This window comes from Argopecten irradians, chromosome 9 (assembly GCF_041381155.1).
Source record: "Argopecten irradians isolate NY chromosome 9, Ai_NY, whole genome shotgun sequence".
NCBI classification, from domain to species: Eukaryota; Metazoa; Mollusca; class Bivalvia; order Pectinida; family Pectinidae; genus Argopecten; species Argopecten irradians.
The window spans coordinates 11,632,799-11,654,213 of record NC_091142.1 but is presented as its reverse complement, the minus strand read 5'-3'; the positions used below and the strand labels follow the sequence as shown (position 1 = coordinate 11,654,213).

At 34.0% G+C, this 21,415-nt stretch overlaps 2 protein-coding genes across 2 annotated transcripts; one reads left to right on the top strand and one right to left on the bottom strand.

Annotated features, from left to right (window-relative positions):
• The first annotated feature begins 683 nt into the window (after positions 1-683).
• On the top strand, positions 684-3,290 carry LOC138331460 (uncharacterized). The gene is made up of 3 exons (XM_069279106.1): positions 684-1,224; positions 1,976-2,193; positions 2,386-3,290. The coding sequence occupies exons 1-3, from the start codon at positions 849-851 to the stop codon at positions 2,932-2,934; spliced, it is 1,143 nt and encodes a 380-aa protein (XP_069135207.1). The 5' UTR covers positions 684-848; the 3' UTR covers positions 2,935-3,290.
• A 125-nt stretch (positions 3,291-3,415) lies between these two features.
• Positions 3,416-18,221, bottom strand: LOC138331459 (nose resistant to fluoxetine protein 6-like). Its single transcript, XM_069279105.1, has 15 exons — positions 17,311-18,221; positions 16,679-16,839; positions 15,579-15,663; positions 14,857-14,944; positions 14,206-14,405; positions 12,760-12,945; positions 12,180-12,273; positions 11,524-11,616; positions 10,196-10,385; positions 7,773-7,852; positions 7,296-7,394; positions 6,816-6,960; positions 6,251-6,440; positions 5,553-5,695; positions 3,416-4,753 (listed from the first exon to the last, which is right to left on the bottom strand). The coding sequence occupies exons 1-15, from the start codon at positions 17,762-17,764 to the stop codon at positions 4,643-4,645; spliced, it is 2,319 nt and encodes a 772-aa protein (XP_069135206.1). The 5' UTR covers positions 17,765-18,221; the 3' UTR covers positions 3,416-4,642.
• Between the last annotated feature and the right edge of the window lie 3,194 nt (positions 18,222-21,415).

Genomic DNA, 21,415 nt, shown 5'->3' with positions numbered 1-21,415 from the left:
CAGGATGTCCGTGTTGTGTCTCCTTGTGATAGTGTATTTTGAGAGTTCGTGTTGTGTCTCCTTGTGATAGTGTGTTTTGTGAAACTGCAGTATGTTCGTGTTGTGTCTCTTGGTAATAGTGGAACTTTTGTCATTTTATGCTGAGTGTTAAGCAAGAGCATTTATAGACTATGATGTGGCTCAGTCAGGGGACAGAACCCAGAGCCTTCATCATAGGGGAGACGCTCAATTCATGGCCAAAAGTTGAGTGGTGTCAAGGGACGCATTAGAAATGCGACTCAGTTAGGAAAGAGAGAAGATATTTTCAGTAGTGCACGTGACCTCAGGTGCTCAGTGTGAGTGTTATCGGTATTATATGACAGGTTGTTTATTAAAGTGAATTATAAAGTCATGTCGACAATTTCAAAAGAATCATGATGCTTTTACTTATTCAAGTATATTTATGACCCGCAGCTATTCATGCATGTAATAGCTATTTTTTCATATTTTACTTTAGTGTACATATCTTCTACAAAGTCATCACTGATTAACTAGAGTGTGACCAGTTTAAGTTCAGAAAACGTCGTGTGTATTCACTTATGCCATTACCTAAAAAGCCCATATCGATATATAAAATGATAAAAACTCAGAGCCCAATGCTTCTGGTTCAAAATTAGCATTTGCAAAGACCGCATAACATTTTCTGTGGATATTTACAATGATGACGTTAATGTCATACATCAGTAAACAAGATTTGGTATGTTTTCAAAAACTCATCCCGTGGATACATTGGTAGCTATGACACAAGAATGTTCATGGAAGCCAGGTCGTAAATAATCAAAAGCCTGCGTGTATATCAACATGCATGTATGACCTCGTTGTGGTTTTTGTTGGATATGATAATGGCGTTACGAATGTTTTATAAATCATTGACCCAGGTGATGAAGAAAGGGAAAAAATACGTCCAGACGTCTGTCGATTTTAAAAGAAGGAACATACTACAACATATAAAAAACTTTGATTCTCTCCATGGTTTTAAAAAATTAAGCTGCAGAGGATTCTGTGTAGATAGAAAGTGTGAATTATCCCAACTCTATATCAGGCAGACGACACCTGACGACCATGATGACTTAGTTTCTCTGAGGAAACATGTGTATGATGGGAAGGACTACATCCCCAGTAGCTACCATGACTTACTGAAATGTAACACAGGCGTGGCGGGGTACATCGACAACAAGATGGTAGGTCATTAACACTTTAAGGGTTAGCATACTGTAAACCATCTTGTTTTCGCGTGCGATTGAATTTTCGGGAATTTCGTGGACAATAAGAATATCGAAAATAAATCTCCGCGAAAACGAACTCTATATGTCTAGATCGCGAAGTCACCACGAAAATAAGTTGGTTTACACACAGGTTTACGACGCGCAAAAAAAAATACTAAAAATATATATTTTTTGCGCGTCGTAAACCTGTGGTTTGCAGTTATCAAAACGCAACATCGATAGTAAACTTAGTATGCACATGTACGATTATGATACCTTTTTTTTAGTTTCCTTTTTCCTTTCACGTTTAAAAATTAAGATTTTCTCCAAAACTAGTCAATTGATTTTGAATAACGCAATTATTTCACTCTTATTGAAGAAAATTATGAAATATTGACGTAAAATAATAATAATAATAAAATAAAACAAAAAATTGTCGAAATTAGATATATCGAAATCAAAATGATTAACTCAGAAACATTTAATTCTCAATTCAAGACTAAATGGACAAAGAAGAAAAGAAGAACTTCGCCTGCTATCAGAACACACAGCAAATACATAAAATGGTTAACATCATTAAAATGAGTTACAAATCCATGACATGGAAATCTCGACGACAGCTTAAAGTAATATTTCGAAGTCGAGATGCGAACACGATTTTTTTTTACGATGATGCGATACCTTTGGTAGAACCTGTTCACTATTTAAATGTACATGTTTGTTGTAGGTAGGTTTTATTTTTGCCTCCATAATTGATGACGGAACTACTGTGTTGCTACAGTCGGGGCGAGTTCGAATAGGGTACGAAGGTTTGGGAATTGTATCCCAGCTGAAGCGGTACTACTTCAGGAACTTGCCGGCAGGCGTAAACAAAAGTGTGATTAACACATCGTCTCCTGAAGCTCTACGTCACGCGCAAAGGAGAGGGTCACCTGTGGTGTTTCAGAGGGTATGTGCACAGAATGAACAATTTTATTAGTATTATCTTTGCAAGCAACACTACAAAAAGGATACCTAGATCTCATGTGCACTCGTATGGTATATAACATCGTAGATAAGCATAATTTTGAATAATAAATATCTGTCTCAAAAAGTATACACTTGTAATACTACAGCGTATGCATTTTTCGTTTATTTTCAGAACGCGATCACCTTTAGAACCTCCAAGACTGATATTAATGCATGGTTTCAAACAATAAGACCAAATTTCCCAACACTCGAAAGTGTGGACATCCACTACTTCAAGAGAATCTGTCGGTCACGAGAATCTAAAACTATTTTATTCCCCGAAGATAGAATCGTTTTGAAACGCGTTCCTTATCGTCTGCTGACATCAAACACCAGTCATGTTTTCAGCTGCAATCCAAAAATGTTTGCTTCAAAATGTGAAACCGAAAAACGTCCTGAAATCCCTTCTATGATGTCTGCCTCGACAAACCTTTCATGTGAGGTAGGTATGGTGATGTATTTGGACTTGTATGGCGATATCAGTGATGTCGAAAATGTAACTGATCATGTTGGTAAGCAACTTTCGTACTGTTTGGACACTTATGAAGGCGACATTTTGTTTTTATACATAACATGTGCAGCTCAGTTTAGTGTTGAGGATGTTGCACGTGTTCTGTCCGTGTTTCCTTTGGAACTGGTCGGAAACGAGGTAACATATTGTGTTGAAGAAACAATAGAATGATCTTTTTTATGTCAAAATATATAGCCGCTAGAATATTAAAATCCTACAGTACTACGGGCGATAAATATCTAGCACATAGAAATATGTTTATTATTAAAGATTGATGTTATTCCGTCTTTGCATATTACAGAGTTAGCTCCCATGGGGGTAGGTATCGATTGTGATGTCATTATTTTGTGGGCACAATTCACGTCGTTTCTCCGAAAAACATGACGTTACACTAGAAAACACATGACGTCACAATCAATACCTACCTACAAGGACAGATAACTGTGTAATATGTAAATAGAGAATATAAATATACTGTAAACAACCTTATTTTCGCGTGACACTAAATTTTGCGTATTTTGCGAGCGATTTGAAATCGCGAAAATTAACCGCCGCGATAAATGTGTGTCAAATGTAAAACGTTAACTTCATTTGGCATGGAACTGCAAACTTTAGGTCTTCTTGTCTTCCACAAATATTGCGAACTATTCAGTCTGGTATAAATACAGTTTATTAGCATATATAACAATGACAAAATCAACTTTCAGCAAGTTTTACGGAACACGTAAGACTTGTGTAATACAACATTAGTACATGTAATAACTACATAATGATTATTTAATTGTAATGTTTAATGCTGTTTATTTATGCTTTTAGCTTTTGTGTTACATGAAATATTCGTTGCTTAGAAACTTTCGTTGTTCATGGAGTTGTTGTTTACCCACAAATATTAAAACAATTAAATTTGTTTATACATTTTTGGAATCACTGCTCATAGGTCAGCCATGGAGGTTTCTGCTCACAAAGTAATTTCTAAACTATAATTGACAAATGAAAGTAGCACAAATTTATCATGTTCCATAGTATTTTCTTATATGAACTGCCATGTTTGTATCTAAACATTGATATAGACAAATGAAGGAGAACGACAGAATACAAACCATTAAAACAAATTGATAATTGAGTCCATTGTGGCCATACATCCTCTGATTTACCTTCCTCTGACTCAAATCCATATGGCTTTAATACCGGAAAACCCTACTTTCACCAGCCTCATTGCCAATTCATATTCGGAAAGAAGGTTCGAAATTAAATTTTAAGTAAACATCTAATATATGTTTTGGGTGATCGGGTGGTTTAGTGGTTAAGCCGTTCGCCTTTCACCAAGCCGGTCGGGGTTCAATCCTCTGAAAGGACGTGAAAAGGTTAGGGGTCACCTGCTCGATCACGTGGATTTTCTCCGGGCACTCCGGTTTCTTCCCACATTAAGACCCTTCGTGCGCTTACATTCGGGTCATCGAGAGTGATTTGCATAAGTTGTATAACTTGTTTCGCAATCGATGTAAATAAAGTTTATTTTTATATGTTTTTGAAAACGTTTTGTTCAAGTTTAAACTAATAACTTGCACTTCACTATCAAATGAAGAACTTTGAAATGACTGAGAGGAACACATGTTTAGAATAAACACCATAGACCAGTAAATTCGTTATATTAGTCTTAAATATATGTTTATGCAACTAGAAGTACATGTAGCTTATGGTAGCGCATAACAAATCATTTAAATACCAACTTCCCTTAAAGCTTTTAAAGCTAGAGAAATGTGTTGGGATTCAGTGACACAAAACATTTTTAAACCGGGAATTCATATTTGATATGCAACGTCCTCTTAGTTTCATATTTTTGAGTATTTTATAAGCACACTGTGATTATTTTCGTGCACTATCGTTTGAAAAACACCTTCTCTAGTCCCATCATTGGCGCTTCAATTACCATGGAAACAATATAAGCTATGCAATATGACGTCACCAGGTTGCCAAAATACATGTAAATCTGAAAGCAGAAAAATAAAATAAAAATGCATTGTAAGTAAAGCCATTATATATTATTCTATTGATACAAACAATAAAACATTAAAGTGAATAGTCGGGCAAAGAAAACCAGTCTAAATGCTTTCATTAGCCTTCCAAAAGTTCTCACATATTAATACGAAGGTCAAGTTCGGCTTAGTTTCCAAGTTCTGACCATTGAAATAAAGAAAAGTTGAAAGCATTGAAAGCGAGGCTGCGTGGAAATGTAACCACGGACATAGTCAGCCGGGAGGACGTTTTAGGATTCCTATACTTTAAATTAATTTCTTCGTACGCAGACAGATTTTGACGAGAGATTTTATTTTTCTATTTCAATAAATAATACTGGATACATTCACACCATTTTTACCTACTTTAGCCATCCTTGCCCGACTGTTCACTTTAAAGATATATATCTTATATATGATTTTAATGCAGTCGATCGGTGACCTCTAGGTGTAGAGATAATACCTTTGGATACATTTATAGCATAGTTACTTCCCTTCATTTCACTCCGTCAGTACTGACGAAGCAAAACGGTATTGGCGGAGTGAAACGGTACTGACGGAGTGAGACGGTACTGGCGGAGTGAAACGGTACTGGCGGGGTGAGACAAAGGGAAATAACTCTGATAGATCGGAATGAGATCCTACAACAGTAGCAATGGACTATGCTAAGGTAGTTCAAACGTGAAATAACTGTGTTCAGACGAATTACATTATTAATATTCCTCATCTTAGGAAAACCAGGAGCGTATTTAATTATGAATTTAGCGGGCTTACCACAGATATATCACCGTAGATGAACTCCGAGGGGAGGTTGAAGCTGTACACTGTTATAACCACAGGATGGATGAGGTAGGCACAGTAAGTCAATCTTCCTAGAGGGGCCCAGACCTTCCAGGATAATAGGATGTTCACTGGACCTGTAGGTACAAAACCAGGAAACATAAAGAAACAACAGCAAAGCTACTACACTTTGAGGATTCATGAACATATTTAGTTCGCTAATAGTTTGTATCATTCAGGTTTGGGAGGTATGGATACATAATGTCTTAATCTCGTAATATTGAATTGTCAACATTTCAACACAATTTTTCAAAAATTGAATAAAATTGGTATTCTGCACATAAATCTTGTTTTTGTACGATATACCGAAATATATTTTCAAATACATTTATAAGACTGATGATACAAATATCAAAATATACATGTATTTCCAACTTCCAACTTTTCCAACATAGTTTTAATGTCAATAATATAACGGATCATGTAAAAATGCCAGGCATTGAAAAGATGACGTTGCAATATAAGCGACCAGAATTCACAGTTGTCTATTGGAGTAGGGATGATTATTAAGTAATTTGGTTATGACTACGTCACAATCAATCAACACTCTTAGAAGGCACTGGCAATTTTCAAGTTATAGTGAAATTTATTTCTCTTTTACTGAGCTTTATCATGGTGCATGTATATCTTACCACCATATCCGGTTGCGCATGCGTATATGACCCATGCTATAGCAATCGACCATGACAGCCTTGAACAGCTGACGTACAGTGCACTAACTCCCAGATTTGCTTCAGCCGAGTCGTGGTAATAATGGTAAAGACCATATACTGGAAGCGTTCCCATGAAAACTGCTAACAACCAGCCAATTAGAACACTTATCTGTGAAAGAAAGTAATTCCAGGAATATGTAAGAATAACTCTGAATATGAAAACAAATGGTGGCTCTCCATTATTTTGAAAACAGAAACTTCATTATGCCCGCCGAGTCAAATTTAAAGACTAGCCATTCTATAAAGTTCACTTTTAAGAATTACCTTAATATTTAACATTGCTTATCACACGAGCCAAGAGATTTTGTACTTCATATTTTTTCCATTTCTCTTTATACTCAAGGTACCTGATGTAATAGTGATAGTAACAAATGTAAAACCTTTCGATATTCAAACTTGATACGGCCAATCACGTTACAGACCCTCTTTGAAGCAAAGTCAAAATAAGGATATGTATTTTCAATCAGATTGGAGAAATACTTACCTTATTTAGTCTTGCCTTACAACCATTTGTGTGTAAGAGGTAGCCTAGCAACATCCCAACCATATAAGGAGCTATTCTGGTGTATGGTCTGTTGTACAATGTATTACCAGCATAGGCGTCGTCTTTATGCTTTGTGACTGCCTGACTGAAGAATAATACCAATGAATTAAAACACTTATTTTATGCCATCATACTGTATAGTTGCTTTTATTTGTGGGGATTTATTTTATGTAGTTTCGCGGTCAAATGTAATTTCCGCGAACTCAGATACCCGCGAAAAGAACAAGTAGGATTAAATGTATAAAATAAGAGAATGTCGGGAATGTTTCTAACCGGGAAAAAAGTACAGAATTACTTTCTCTTGTGCGTATACAGTTGTTGACCTGGGTTGAGGGCAACAGTTGCCCGAAGGCGACCAATAAAACATTAACAATTCGACAAAATAAACAGTTTTGTGTATTTCAAAAAGCAATTTCTTACCTCGGTATGTGAATGCCGTATTCAATAGCCGTCATCAAACGAATAAAGACGCATGCTGCAATCATTGCAACGCATACGCTAACACCTACTTTCCGATAACTGAAATAAATTTGATCTTAATATCGATAATCCATTAAAACATTATCGCGTTAATACATAAATCAATCGTGATTCAATGCAAGGATGTTGCATAAAATCAAACCAGATTTCATATGTAAACAAAAAACAATAAAAAAGGAACGGTTACATGTTTTCAAATAATTAATTTTAATATTTGTATGTAAAAAAATATTGTATTAGTAGAACCCATTTTTCTATTATTGCATCGTTTATTCACAGTCAAACATTGAGAATATGACCTTCAGGTCACTTAAAGCATGTTTAACCTATTAAAGTTTATCATAATTATCACATCATGTTTTATTTGTCCTTTTTACAAATTTTCTATATTTTTCTTTATATTAAAGATGCACTTACCGTAAAAGTAGAATGATAAATATAGGACTAATAATGAAAAACTGCATGTCATTAGATAGATACCAAGTCCACGCCATACACTGAAAACAGTAGATTAGAAGACTTAAACTAGGTGATACATGTAGATACTATTTGATTTTGATTTCCATAATATTGTATGAGAAAGGGTTCAACAATATCGATATTTATCTTATAAGAAGAACTCACTTAAACATGATCAGAAAATTTAAACGATTATGGCCATATGCTTGCGCTGTCGCATGAGAGACACGACGATGTTGCTTTTTATTATGACATCATGATTTTAAAGATGATTCCATGGTAACTATAATCAAAAGAATATATAATAAAATGTGTGTGTGATTAGTTCTTGAACCTTTGCATACACTTAGGTATAAACAAATACATGGCATATTAATAGGACTTGTATAGTACTTTTTATTCACAGGAAATTGCGCTATTTTAGCGTTCAAGGTAATTTCCGCAAACTTTGATACCAGTTAAATAACGAGAATGACAAATAAGGTAACATGTATGAATAGCTAATTAATTTTATGAGAAAATACAGAAAAATCGTGATTTTTTTTTTTGTTTTTTTTTTTTGCGAAAACAAAACGTTTTACAGTTTTTTGTGCCTAGAATCTATTTTTGCTAGGTACCACTCTCAGGGCAGAAGTTGTTTATGTTAAGTATGACCGCTTTATACACAAACGTACTATTTTTGCAAGGTTACCACTTCCAGGGTAGAAATTGTTTATGTTAAGTATGACCGCTTTAGACAAAAACTAGGCTACCACTACCAGGGTAAAGTTGTTTACATATACAAAATATGACCCTTTTGACAATATGACCGCATTAGACCAAGTACTATTTTTCCTAGGCTACCACTGTCAGGATATAAGTTGTTTATGTAAAGTATGACCGCATTAGACACAAATGTACTATTTTTCCTAGGCTACCACTGTCAGGATATAAGTTGTTTATGTAAAGTATGACCGCATTAGACACAAACGTACTATTTTTCCTAGGCTACCACTGTCAGGATATAAGTTGTTTATGTAAAGTATGACCGCATTAGACACAAACGTACTATTTTTCCTAGGCTACCACTGTCAGGATATAAGTTGTTTATGTAAAGTATGACCGCATTAGACACAAACGTACTATTTTTCCTAGGCTACCACTGTCAGGATATAAGTTGTTTATGTAAAGTATGACCGCATTAGACACAAACGTACTATTTTTCCTAGGCTACCACTGTCAGGATATAAGTTGTTTATGTAAAGTATGACCGCATTAGACACAAACGTACTATTTTTCCTAGGCTACCACTGTCAGGATATAAGTTGTTTATGTAAAGTATGACCGCATTAGACACAAACGTACTATTTTTCCTAGGCTACCACTGTCAGGATATAAGTTGTTTATGTAAAGTATGACCGCATTAGACACAAACGTACTATTTTTCCTAGGCTACCACTGTCAGGATATAAGTTGTTTATGTAAAGTATGACCGCATTAGACACAAACGTACTATTTTTCCTAGGCTACCACTGTCAGGATATAAGTTGTTTATGTAAAGTATGACCGCATTAGACACAAACGTACTATTTTTCCTAGGCTACCACTGTCAGGATATAAGTTGTTTATGTAAAGTATGACCGCATTAGACACAAACGTACTATTTTTCCTAGGCTACCACTGTCAGGATATAAGTTGTTTATGTAAAGTATGACCGCATTAGACACAAACGTACTATTTTTCCTAGGCTACCACTGTCAGGATGTAAGTTGTTTATGTAAAGTATGACCGCATTAGACACAAACGTACTATTTTTTCCTAGGCTACCACTGTCAGGATATAAGTTGTTTATGTAAAGTATGACCGCATTAGACACAAACGTACTATTTTTCCTAGGCTACCACTGTCAGGATATAAGTTGTTTATGTAAAGTATGACCGCATTAGACACAAACGTACTATTTTTCCTAGGCTACCACTGTCAGGATATAAGTTGTTTATGTAAAGTATGACCGCATTAGACACAAACGTACTATTTTTCCTAGGCTACCACTGTCAGGATATAAGTTGTTTATGTAAAGTATGACCGCATTAGACACAAACGTACTATTTTTCCTAGGCTACCACTGTCAGGATATAAGTTGTTTATGTAAAGTATGACCGCATTAGACACAAACGTACTATTTTTCCTAGGCTACCACTGTCAGGATATAAGTTGTTTATGTAAAGTATGACCGCATTAGACACAAACGTACTATTTTTCCTAGGCTACCACTGTCAGGATATAAGTTGTTTATGTAAAGTATGACCGCATTAGACACAAACGTACTATTTTTCCTAGGCTACCACTGTCAGGATATAAGTTTTTTATGTAAAGTATGACCGCATTAGACACAAACGTACTATTTTTCCTAGGCTACCACTTCCAGGGTAGAAGTTGTTTATGTAGAGTAGACTAGACCACCAAGAAGATGAACAGGGGTCCCCAGCATAATCCATCATGGCGTTGTAGACAATACCGTAAGGTCCACTGACGAAATGCCTGGTCAGTGTAGCGTATATCATCAAACAAAAGGCAAATGCTGGAGTAAGCCTAGAAATATAAAGTAGAATATGTAAATAAAGAATCTTCATTGAGCGTTCATTTCATATAAGATTTTATGCAACGAGTCTAAGAAGCTTTCACTTTTGCTAGCCTTTGCAAGCACAAATTGAAACTTCAACTCAAGACGAGATTCATAAAATCTCATGAAAGCACAAATGTATATTTTAATTAATGTTATCACATAATTACAACAACCTACAATTCGACACATTTCAACGCCAAAATGTGTTGCAAAAATCGAGCGAATTATATTACAATAGTGACATATGCATAAAAATATTACATTACATTTTTCTCATTACCCGCGCAAATTGCGAAATGCAATCACACGCGAATGTAAACTGTTCTACAGTAAAGTATGCAGTTCAAGTATATATATCACCGCCATTTTTAGTTTTATGAATAAAAATTATTTTATCATTGTTTTTATACTAAATCTGGCTTTCTGATTGGCCAATACGTTTTTAGATACCAATTTCAAAAAAAAACTGGAAAAAAAAGAATGGAGCGAATGACGTGACAATATAGAGACATTGACGTTGCGTATTGATTCGGAAAATGAGTCCTTTGCAAAATCATTATAATATTTTATTCTATCCAATAGATAAAAAAATTAAATATATGCAATATTTTTTTAACTTCATCGGGTTATGATTTTTTGTTTGCAAACTTTGTGAAAATGGAAAAAAATTAAAAATAATTAAAAAAAATGACATCAATGCTTAAAGATGCTCCACCGCCGACAGAGCATAAATGATATTCATTATTTGAACAATAATTAGTGTTTAATCGTGTATAAATAAGTCTAATTATCACAAAAAATAATATAAAATAATTTATTTTGACTTTGGATGTGCGCAAACAGTATTTCATTCCATATAGGATATATGTCGGAAATGGTGTTAAGTAAGTTACAACTTTTGTAATTGAAGAAAAATACCAAATCGTCTGCTGCTGTTTTTGATAGTGAAAAAATACCATTTGTCAGCGGTGGAGCATCTTTAGTTAAATAAGAATGCATGCATAGATAAAATAACCGCTAAATAGTGAACAGTCCAAATTAGATCGGGCAATTTTTTTAAAATTTGAATTTAGTAAGACAATCCCGACGTGTTTATATAGTTACCTCCAAACTCTATGAAAGTAAAACATTCCCCATCGTGTCCGGCCGTTGTTTGCTGCAATATCTTTTAAACACAAATAAGTCACCAAAGCTCCGCTGGAAAAGGAAGATAATTCAAAACACTTTTTTATGTATATAAGTTATATCTAACACAAACACTAGATCTTTTTTTTCAAATGAAGAAATAACCAAATAACAAGTCTGGGTACAAAGCCATAAATTAATATCACGAAATAAAAAATGTTTATTAATAAAAATCTTCGCGAATGGAATATCAATTATTATGAAAATGCACATGAAAACTGCTTATGGATACAATCGCTCACGTTCAATTTACAACAATACATGATTCTATTAATAGTTTTATTCATTACTTATTATTAATTATTTTATTTAACGTATAAAATCAAAATGATTCGGATTTAATTTAATATATAACAAAACAAAAGCTATGTAGTATTGCTATTATTGTAGGGGTTATTTTTGTTTGTTTTTTTCAGTATATGCATACAATCTGCGAATATATCTGTAAATAAATTAAAAGCAAAAATTGAAGAAAAAAAACACGAAAAAGGGTTAAAAAGAAAAACATTTAAAAAAAGTAAATAAAACAAAGTAAAAACAAAAAATGATAAGTACTTTTTTAAAAAGTTATTTACCTCATAAAGAAAAAAGTGTCAACAGAAAAAGTGGCGTTTAATATGGCCTGGAACGTAAATCGTTGACCAAGTTGTATGGCCTGGCCAGGGTTTTCTGAAAATCAAATTATATCGATAAAGTGGAGGTACATGTATATGACTTCATTAAGCATTTGTCATGCTAAAATAAAAATGTTATACAAAGACTTTTCTAATTTTCAGAAATAAATGAAGTACTTTCATTTACTAGGTATAGTACAAGATAATTGATGCTAACCATTCAACCATCGACTGCAAAAGAAATGATGATGTATCCTTTAATTTCGACGTCCGACCATTTCAGCAATATATACCATATAGCCAGGTCAAAAAAATTCACGATTTAAACTCAAAATGAATATACTGGACTTTATCGCTTTCGCGATTTTGCTAAAATTATATATAAAATTCATTCAGTTTCTTGATTTTTTACGGCTAATATTTACGCGACAATAGCAATATCCTACAAAAAAAAAAACAAAAAAAAACCGAAAATATAGACCTCGCGAAAATAACAGGTTATACAGTATTTAAGTGGCTAAGTGGGTGACGTTCTACTTACGAAGTGATGTGTTTGCAAATGGTATTTCGTAGTTATGTCCCAAGATGACCCACCACATGCTCAACACGCGCATACCATTCAGAGAAGAGAGCGGACTCGAGGCTGTAGATGTAGACATCAGCTTCTCTGTGTTTCTCACGAAAGAAAATGATGTCATGAATGAAGAGAGCATCTTTTTTGACCCGTCTGCAACCAAAACCATAAATGAAAGTATGATAATGCATCGAAGAAATTGCAGAATATGTGAGGATCACATCACTGTTTTCAAATTACTGTAACTAGGCCAACGTATATTTTCGCATACCATTAGATATCGCGTATGTATTTTGTTGCTGGGTAGTAAAGCATCTCGAAAAAAATCACCTCAAAATGTTTCAAAAGTAAAATAATATCTTAAAACCGAAAATCGTGTATTTAAATGAAAACACAAAATCAAGTCTTCGCGAAAATAACTTAGTTTATCGTTGAAGAAGAATCGGCAACACGAGGATTCGGGATATGCAGGCTAGTCTATTGTGAGTCTATCGGAAAATACTCTCTAAGCATTTCGTTACATCACGTGGTTCCAGTGGCACCATGCGATACATTTTGCAAACGGAGATCAAATCTGAATATTTTGGTTAATCAATATTATTTCTTCTTCTGGAACAACGAAATAACAACGAAACCATACTTGACTCAGAGTACAAAAATAACGACTTAAGGGCCTTAACGACCATCTGAAACTTGTTTGACGTTTTGCAAAACACCATATTCTTTGTAAATGCATATTTCTTCAGGTAATTAAAGATGCTCCACCGCCGACAGAACATAAATGATACTCATCATTTGAACAATAATTGGTGTTTAATTATGGACATGTGTCTAATTAACAAAAAAAATGTATTTTGCCTTCGGTGCAATCAGTACTTTTCAAATTAGGACAAAGTGCCACGGAATCTTTTCAGGATGCGATTAGAAGCTCAAACTTTTCAATGGTGGTAATGATGTAAATTAAGTAATTTATAGAAAAATAAAGAAAAATATTTAATCGTCTGCTACTGTTTTGATAGTGAAAAAATATTATTTTTCTGCGTTGGAGCGTCTTTAAAACATTCTAAATGTATTTTCAAAATAACAGTCGATCGTGATGGTCATCTTCAATTCAAAATCTACGTGAAAAATAACAACACGGGATCATAGAATTTCAGATAGAGTCGGAAAATACCCACACCTGGTAGAGAGCATGTCAGGAGAAGTTTGAGCTTAAGCCCACAGAGACAACGACGGGTACAGCACGATGTCAAATACCCTAAAAGAAACCACTTCAATGAAGATAAATCTTTTTGATGATTATAAGTTTATTATAACTGTTTTAACTGACTTCAAAAGTTTGAGTACGATTTTAATACAATTGTACTAAAAGCTGACGATGCATTTTTAACTTTAATAAACTTTAAACATTACCATTATTAGGTGGATTAATCAATGGAGCTTCCTCTAGTGACACTGATGTACTCGAGAGAAGACCTGTCCGCTCATTACTTTGGATCGCTATACCGTTACTTGCTCTGTCATTCCGCTGTCTGCTAGCACCTTTATACCTCAGACATATATCTGTCAGTGTTCCAATACATACCAGCGACCCCAGTAAACCGCACACTACCCTGACGTTAAAAACACCCAACAAAGCATCATTATATTGTTTGTAAATACAGTGTATTCTGGTATATAGTCTAATATTTAAACCGCACACTACCCTGACGTAAAAAGGAAGGTGACATTTCATTGTTTATAAATACAGGGTATTCATGTAAATAAATTAATATTTAAACCGCACACTTAAAAAGGAAAATGACATTTCACTGTTTGTAAATAGAGGGATTTCTGGTATATAAATGAATATTTAAACCGCACACTACCCTGTCGTAAAAAGGAAGATGACATTACAATGTTTATAAATACATGGTATTCTGGTATATAAATTTATATCTAAACCTTACACTACATATGTCCTGACGTTAAAACAATAGCATTACATTATTTGTAAATACAGGATATTCGGTATATTAAATTCCCAGCAACATGATTACAAATGATGTATTACGTGAAGCTTACAAAGCTACGACAGCGCCGGTAGAATAGGACCGCTCATCATCAGATTGGGCCGCCACGGGTTTGGGAGGACCGGAGCCATCATCAATCACTTTACGAGATATGATAAAAGTTATTTTATTATTTAAGGTTTATCTTGAATAGTGTTGATACATGAAGGTCATAGAAAATTTTTTTCAAAAAGTGAATTTACTCGAAATAAACATGATGAGAATCTTTGTGTTACATCTATAAAACATACAAAATTATCAGTATTCAAATCAATCCATTAAATTTAATCAATGATATATAATCTTTTCAGAAGATCCTAATTGACAGAGGAACTATTTTCTATGAAATCTCTACGCCATCAGCCAAGCAGAAGCAACGTTACCAAAGAAAATGTAATTGGATTAGTATAAATTTCAAAGACAATGACATAGCTCGTTACAAACATAAAATGAATTATAAAAAGATACGATAAATGTCATTTACAATCTAAACTTACTTTATTTCAACAAATCAATTTCACTTTTTTATTCATTCACAGGTAAAAAATAATAAATATGTTATTAAATAATTAACAATAAAAGCATTTTTTATAAAATTACACTCTTTAAAAATTCACATAAAAATATCGCGATATATATTCATATATCATTGACACTGCATCACATGTCTGTTGACAAAATTTCGGATTGCATAACAGTTTGTATACACTCGACTAGTACCTCAACAGTACTTACATGTTCGAATCAAACCCATCACATCTGTTTCGTTGCAACTACTCGGTACGCATATACCGTGGGAAATAGGTTTGTTTCCAAGGGCCTGAAACACAATGAATATAATGATGGTGATGTTTTTCATTCTGGACCCTCTGGTCTGGTAAAATATTCTCCGGGGTGTAAATAACGACATTGAAAATAACTCCTGGGATATCAAGGATGCTGTACAAAAGATAATCCAGATCGTATTTTGTCATTTATGAATTGTCAATACAGATGTCAGATTATTGTTTACGTTTGTGGAATTTGAAATGATTGTCTGTAAGTGTAAAAATCTCTATTGATCACATATGAAATGTACATGCCGTATCACTTATCATTGTTCTTGCGTTATCTATTTATTTTCGATTATTTGATGATGTAATGCTGAGCTTATATCGAGGACTTCGAAACAGTTTATGATGGAAAAATGCATTCATAAGATGGACATTAATTTCGTGAGAGTTCGGTTGCCATTAAAGACATCATGATTCTATGTATTTATAAGTATAAGTATATATTGCGCCCCATTGAGCTGTATAGTTAAATATCTGTATACTTTGTCCCGCATTACTGTTCGTATTCTATTATGTAATCGTGTTCGTTTTGTATGTCTTGATAAAGGGGCAGATCGCCTCGAAAATGTGACAATTTTTTTTGTGTACACACGGTTGGAATTATTCCTTGTCCCATATTTATAAGTATACCAAATCGACACCAAGTTGGGGTCGTTGATTTATATACACATTGTGATAGCAACAAATAAGTTTATTTTGTTTGGATTTGGTTTGTTCTCTATTGTAGTACATGCGGTTGGTACGAAGGGTTATTAATGACTCTGATATAACATATTATTAATGACTCTGATATAACATATTATATATCAAACTCGCAGATACCAACGTTAACGATTACTTATTTATCGAAAAACGTTTTATTTCTTATGCTATTTCATAATTCAATAACTAGATATCATTGCACCGGGTATTTTCTAGTGAAATAGACGAAAATGGTCACTGGTTTTGGTGATGTCAGTATTTGTTATCATGACAAAAAGCTTTGGGCATATTCGTATTTACCTGTACAGGTCTCAGCGAGGATGCTAGGAAATATTTCCCAGTGATGGAACGTCCTGATGGTAGTTTAGGTGACTTGACCGATACACATTCGCCATAACTCCCAAACCATAGATATTGTCCCTGCAGTATACCGCTGGGGATCTTGGCGTCGGCATCCAACACTAAGGTAAAGGAAAGATAATCATGATTTACTGGTAAGTGAAATAAAAAAGAAAAAGAAATATTATGAAATACGACAAAAATAATACATGTAGATGGCTACAATTTCAATGTTTCACCATATCTAGATACATTTTTCATTTCATTTAACTTTCCATATGTAGATTTTTCTTAAATGAACATTTTTCTTCGATAGAACAGAATTATTGTTTTATCAGCATATGCATACTTTTCTTTAACAAATTGATTTACAAAACCCTATGCTGATTTTATTTCCAGTTATTTTATTAAAGATCATTTAGAAGCAACCGGTTAACATAATCTAACGCTATTCTGTATTCACAGAACATACATTGTAGAACGAAACGAAATGATAATGTTGATATTAACATAGGTAGCCAAACTATTGAGGAACAGTGTAAATATCAAATTTAATAAAAAAAAAACCCGGTAATTAGATATAAAACACTTACTACTGAGAGCATAAGGTTTTAAGCCTTGGATATCCAAAATGACTTGTTTTGTGTCATTAAGACAAGCAAACGACACATAATACCGGCTGTCATTTGATTGACGCATAGAAAACACGTTCGTCAATTCGTTTACATCTGGTCGCTTTAATTCACTTTCACTTCCGGTGGTTTTCAGTCCCTGCAAATCTTCGTAGTTTCGAAGCAGAGTTCCAATTGCACCATCACGAAGATAGGATCGTCTGAGATCTAAGAAGTGTTCCTCTTTTCCCTCTTTACCCTTTCCTATCGGAAACGGATCCCCATTGATGTAAAAGTGATTTCCGAAGTCTCCCACAGTTCTCCAATCGATATTTGTCGTCTCTTTGTCAGCTAGACATCTGACATGTTGTGAAAGCATTAAGCCAAGAAACAATGAACAATTCACCAAGAACGCCCAGCCGGCCGTTGTCTTCATCTTTGTCGAGAATAACGTTCTTTGTATGGATCTTCTTGTACTGTTATGAATTAAATACTATCGTACGTGAGTTGGTGGTTATTCACACCCGTATAAGATCACCTGTGAACCTAATGATAAAAGCATGATTACCCGTAATACGAGTTTACCTCAGCATACCCAGCTTCAAACTGAGACGACAAAGGCACGTGACGACTCCAATAACAAACACTTATAATCCGAACTAACACCGATGTCGTCACATGCTTAAGGGTGGATGGTAGCTATAGGTACATGTCCTCACGATTTTGCACCAAAAGAGTTCCTCGATATAGGCGAATGTTGTACTCTATGTTAAAGCTGTGTGTTAATGGACACACAATGTAAATAGACTGATATACAAGGGTCATGGTCAAGTGATCGCGGTTTATCGTGAAGTGTGTACATGTGTATACAAACATAACGTAGAAGTCTAAATATAGATCAGTCACATGTGACTGAGTCACTACGTAATTGCGAAATCATGGTTACTGTAAGCGTTCCCATTTCATAATTTATGTAAAAAGATAGTTATTTTTAATCTTGATCAGATAGCAATATCATCATTCTATGTTTTTTTTTTTAACTTAATCAGATAGTACTGTGGTCATTCTATGCATCGGACCATACATGTGATGGCACATCATGGTGTTAAATAAACATACACATGATATTATACATGAACATAACAATATTAAATATTTTATTCAGTGAAATATAGCAATGCATATGAAAGATAAAGAATGTTCGCTACGTCAGACTCCATTTATAATGCATAATCCATTGATTTATTTTCGAGATAATACTTATATTTATTATATTATTATTAGCAGATATCAATCTCTATTAACACAACAAAGCAATGGATGGGCTTGGTATTTAGCGAAAGTGAAATGGAATTAAACATTTCTAAATCTCCAAAATTGGTAGGTTTTTGAAGTTGGGAGTTTTTACCTTATTTACGTTAAATTACTTTTTATGTCTGAAACGTTCTGTACTTTTTATCAAAATCTACCACAGTGTTTGGTTCAAGCTGTCTACATCTTTTAACTCCATGATAATTAACAATATATCGTGCATGGGAATGGTGGTTTGGATATTCTTGACGTCTTGCTTCACGTTTGACGAAGTTTCAAATGAATTAGGCCTATTCTAAACACCGTGTTATCCATCGTGCGTCTCGTCTGCTCGTAAATTTAACATTTGACTCTCAAAAACTACTAAAACAAATATTCAAGAAATTTTCACATATTTTTCAGAGTCGAATCCATTAAAAATGTGAATTATATGGTCCCACCCCTGTGGCTGTGAAAATACCAAAATGAGTAAACTTGACTAAAATTTCAAACATCTTCTCAACTCACAGAACTGGCGGAAATTTTTTCATAGATTGGTCCTTATAAAATTGGAAATTTTATGGCTCTGGTGTCTTCGACTTTCCATGGAGAAGAGTCAAGGTCACTTAAGTTATATAGAAAAAACACATTTTTGAACATTATTTGTTCGATATCCATAGGAAACGGGTCATACCTAATTAGAAATATCAGTATGTGATTGTCTTGTCTGACCCAAAAAGACCCGAGAGGGTCGGAGTCAAAAGTGGTCAAAATTCTTGAACTTTGAAATTCCTATCACTGTTCTAGGTATAATACACTTAATTACTCTTCATTTCAGGCTAAATTAATTAAAATTTATAAACGTTTCAGAAGTGTTATTTATTATAAATCATTTTCATTTTGGTTTTTTAACGAAATTGTAGATCATGATATTCAAGCCATTTTTATTCTTTGTATATGCACAAATTATTCCTAACAGACATCAAGAGGCTGCAATGGGTCAGAATTGTTAACATATCTTTGTGACATTTTGTATAAGAACTGGTGTGACAGCCAGGACCTATTGGCCTTTTGTTAATAGTGTTGTCATATTGGAGAATACAGCAAAATAATCTAACAGGACACGAAAACTACTCGTGCATTATTTCAACTATTACAGCTTGCTCCCCTGCGTAGGTATCCATTGTGACGTCATTATTTTGTGAGGGAAACTCACGTCGTTTTCTGTTATAAATATGATGTTACGCTCACAAACACATGACGTCATAATCAATACTTACCTGGAAGAGCTGGGTTCAGTTTCACGAACATTGCAAAATAATCATTTAATGGCACATTTAAAATATAATCACATTGAATCTACATTACTAAATTTTATAAATTATTTTTTAATATATTGAGTTGCCAAAATTTTTATCAATAGGATGTTAAACTATTAACGTCTATACCAAGGTACATAGTGTTTTTAATAACCTATGGATGTTAATTTGTGAAGGAAATTATCTTAAATGTATTTCTTCATATATTCCAGCTAAGCATATTACGCAGTTATCTGCTCTCGTGCATAGGTAGATAGTTAAATCATTATTTTATGTGTAAAAATTATCACATGAGTTAAATACTTAAGCATTGATGATACTATTTTTTAACATCACCGGGGTATGAAATAAATTTTGTTTGGAAAATGTATGAATCCTTGTTCGCGTAGCGGATTCTCACAAAAGTCAAAATTAATTTTCTTAACCCAATGAACTTTAAAAATAGTGATGTCAATGCTTATAATTAATTTTTCTGTCCACTTGATCACATAAAATACGCTTAAACGTATGATTCTATTGATTTTTAAATGGACTATTTTTTTCTAAATCAATAAGCAACATCGACTTCTCTATTGTGACATCATGATAACGTCAAGTTTACACGCAATTTTCGGATTCCGATTTTGTTTTCTTAGTATTATGCAGAAAAAGAAGCTGCCAATCAGAAAGTCGAATTTAGTATGAAAACAAATAAAAATTAATTTTAAACTTATGAACTAACAATGAATATCTACCTTTAAGACAAGACTTTGGTTTGGTTTGGTTTGTTTAGTTTTACGTCCTATTAACAGCCAGGGTCATGTAAGGACGTGCCAGGTTTGTTGGTGGAGGAAAGCCGGAGTACCCGAGAAAAAACCACCGGCCAGCGGTCAGTACCTGGCAACTGCCCCACATAGGATTCGAACCCGCATCCCAGAGGTGGAGGGCTTGTGGTAATATGTCGGGACATCTTAACCACTCGGCCACCGCGGCCCGTAAAGACAAGACAACTCTGTAGTATACAAAGACAGACTCAACATATTCAAATATCACATTGGACTATCCACGTCACTAAAATGGATCAGTCCATATGTTATCTAGGGAATTGAACTGTGTAAATATAAAAATATGTAAGAATTATTTAACTGACTTAATATTGATGACTGCAAAAAGATTATATGAAGGTGATATTGATGATGATGGTGATAATGAGGAGATGATGGCGACGAGGATAATGATGATCTTCAACTGACACATGTATGTACAAGTGTAGATTTTTATATTTACAATGGAGATATATTTATCATATATAACTGTATAATTCTTATTTTGGTAGTCCTGTATATAAGGTGGTGAGTCTGGAGATGGGTACGTCCAGTTGTCTTGTCATACCTATATTGTAATGTGGAATACATACCTTCCAGGCTATATCCTCTTCAAGTTTCATGTTGACAAAGAATATCAAAGTTGTAATTTCTTGATCCAAAATTGGGAGCATT

Excerpts from the sequence above, each read along its gene's own strand:
- LOC138331460 (XM_069279106.1), top strand. The coding sequence starts at position 849 with ATGACCTCGTTGTGGTTTTTGTTGGATATGATAATGGCGTTACGAATG. Across the intron at positions 1,225-1,975 it reads CATCGACAACAAGATGGTAG|GTTTTATTTTTGCCTCCATA; the intron begins GTCATTAACACT and ends TGTTGTAGGTAG. Across the intron at positions 2,194-2,385 it reads CACCTGTGGTGTTTCAGAGG|AACGCGATCACCTTTAGAAC; the intron begins GTATGTGCACAG and ends GTTTATTTTCAG.
- LOC138331459 (XM_069279105.1), bottom strand. The coding sequence starts at position 17,764 with ATGAAGACAACGGCCGGCTGGGCGTTCTTGGTGAATTGTTCATTGTTT. Across the intron at positions 14,406-14,856 it reads ACCGGCGCTGTCGTAGCTTT|GGTAGTGTGCGGTTTACTGG; the intron begins GTAAGCTTCACG and ends TTTTAACGTCAG. Across the intron at positions 12,274-12,759 it reads ATTTGCAAACACATCACTTC|AAAACCCTGGCCAGGCCATA; the intron begins GTAAGTAGAACG and ends TTTGATTTTCAG.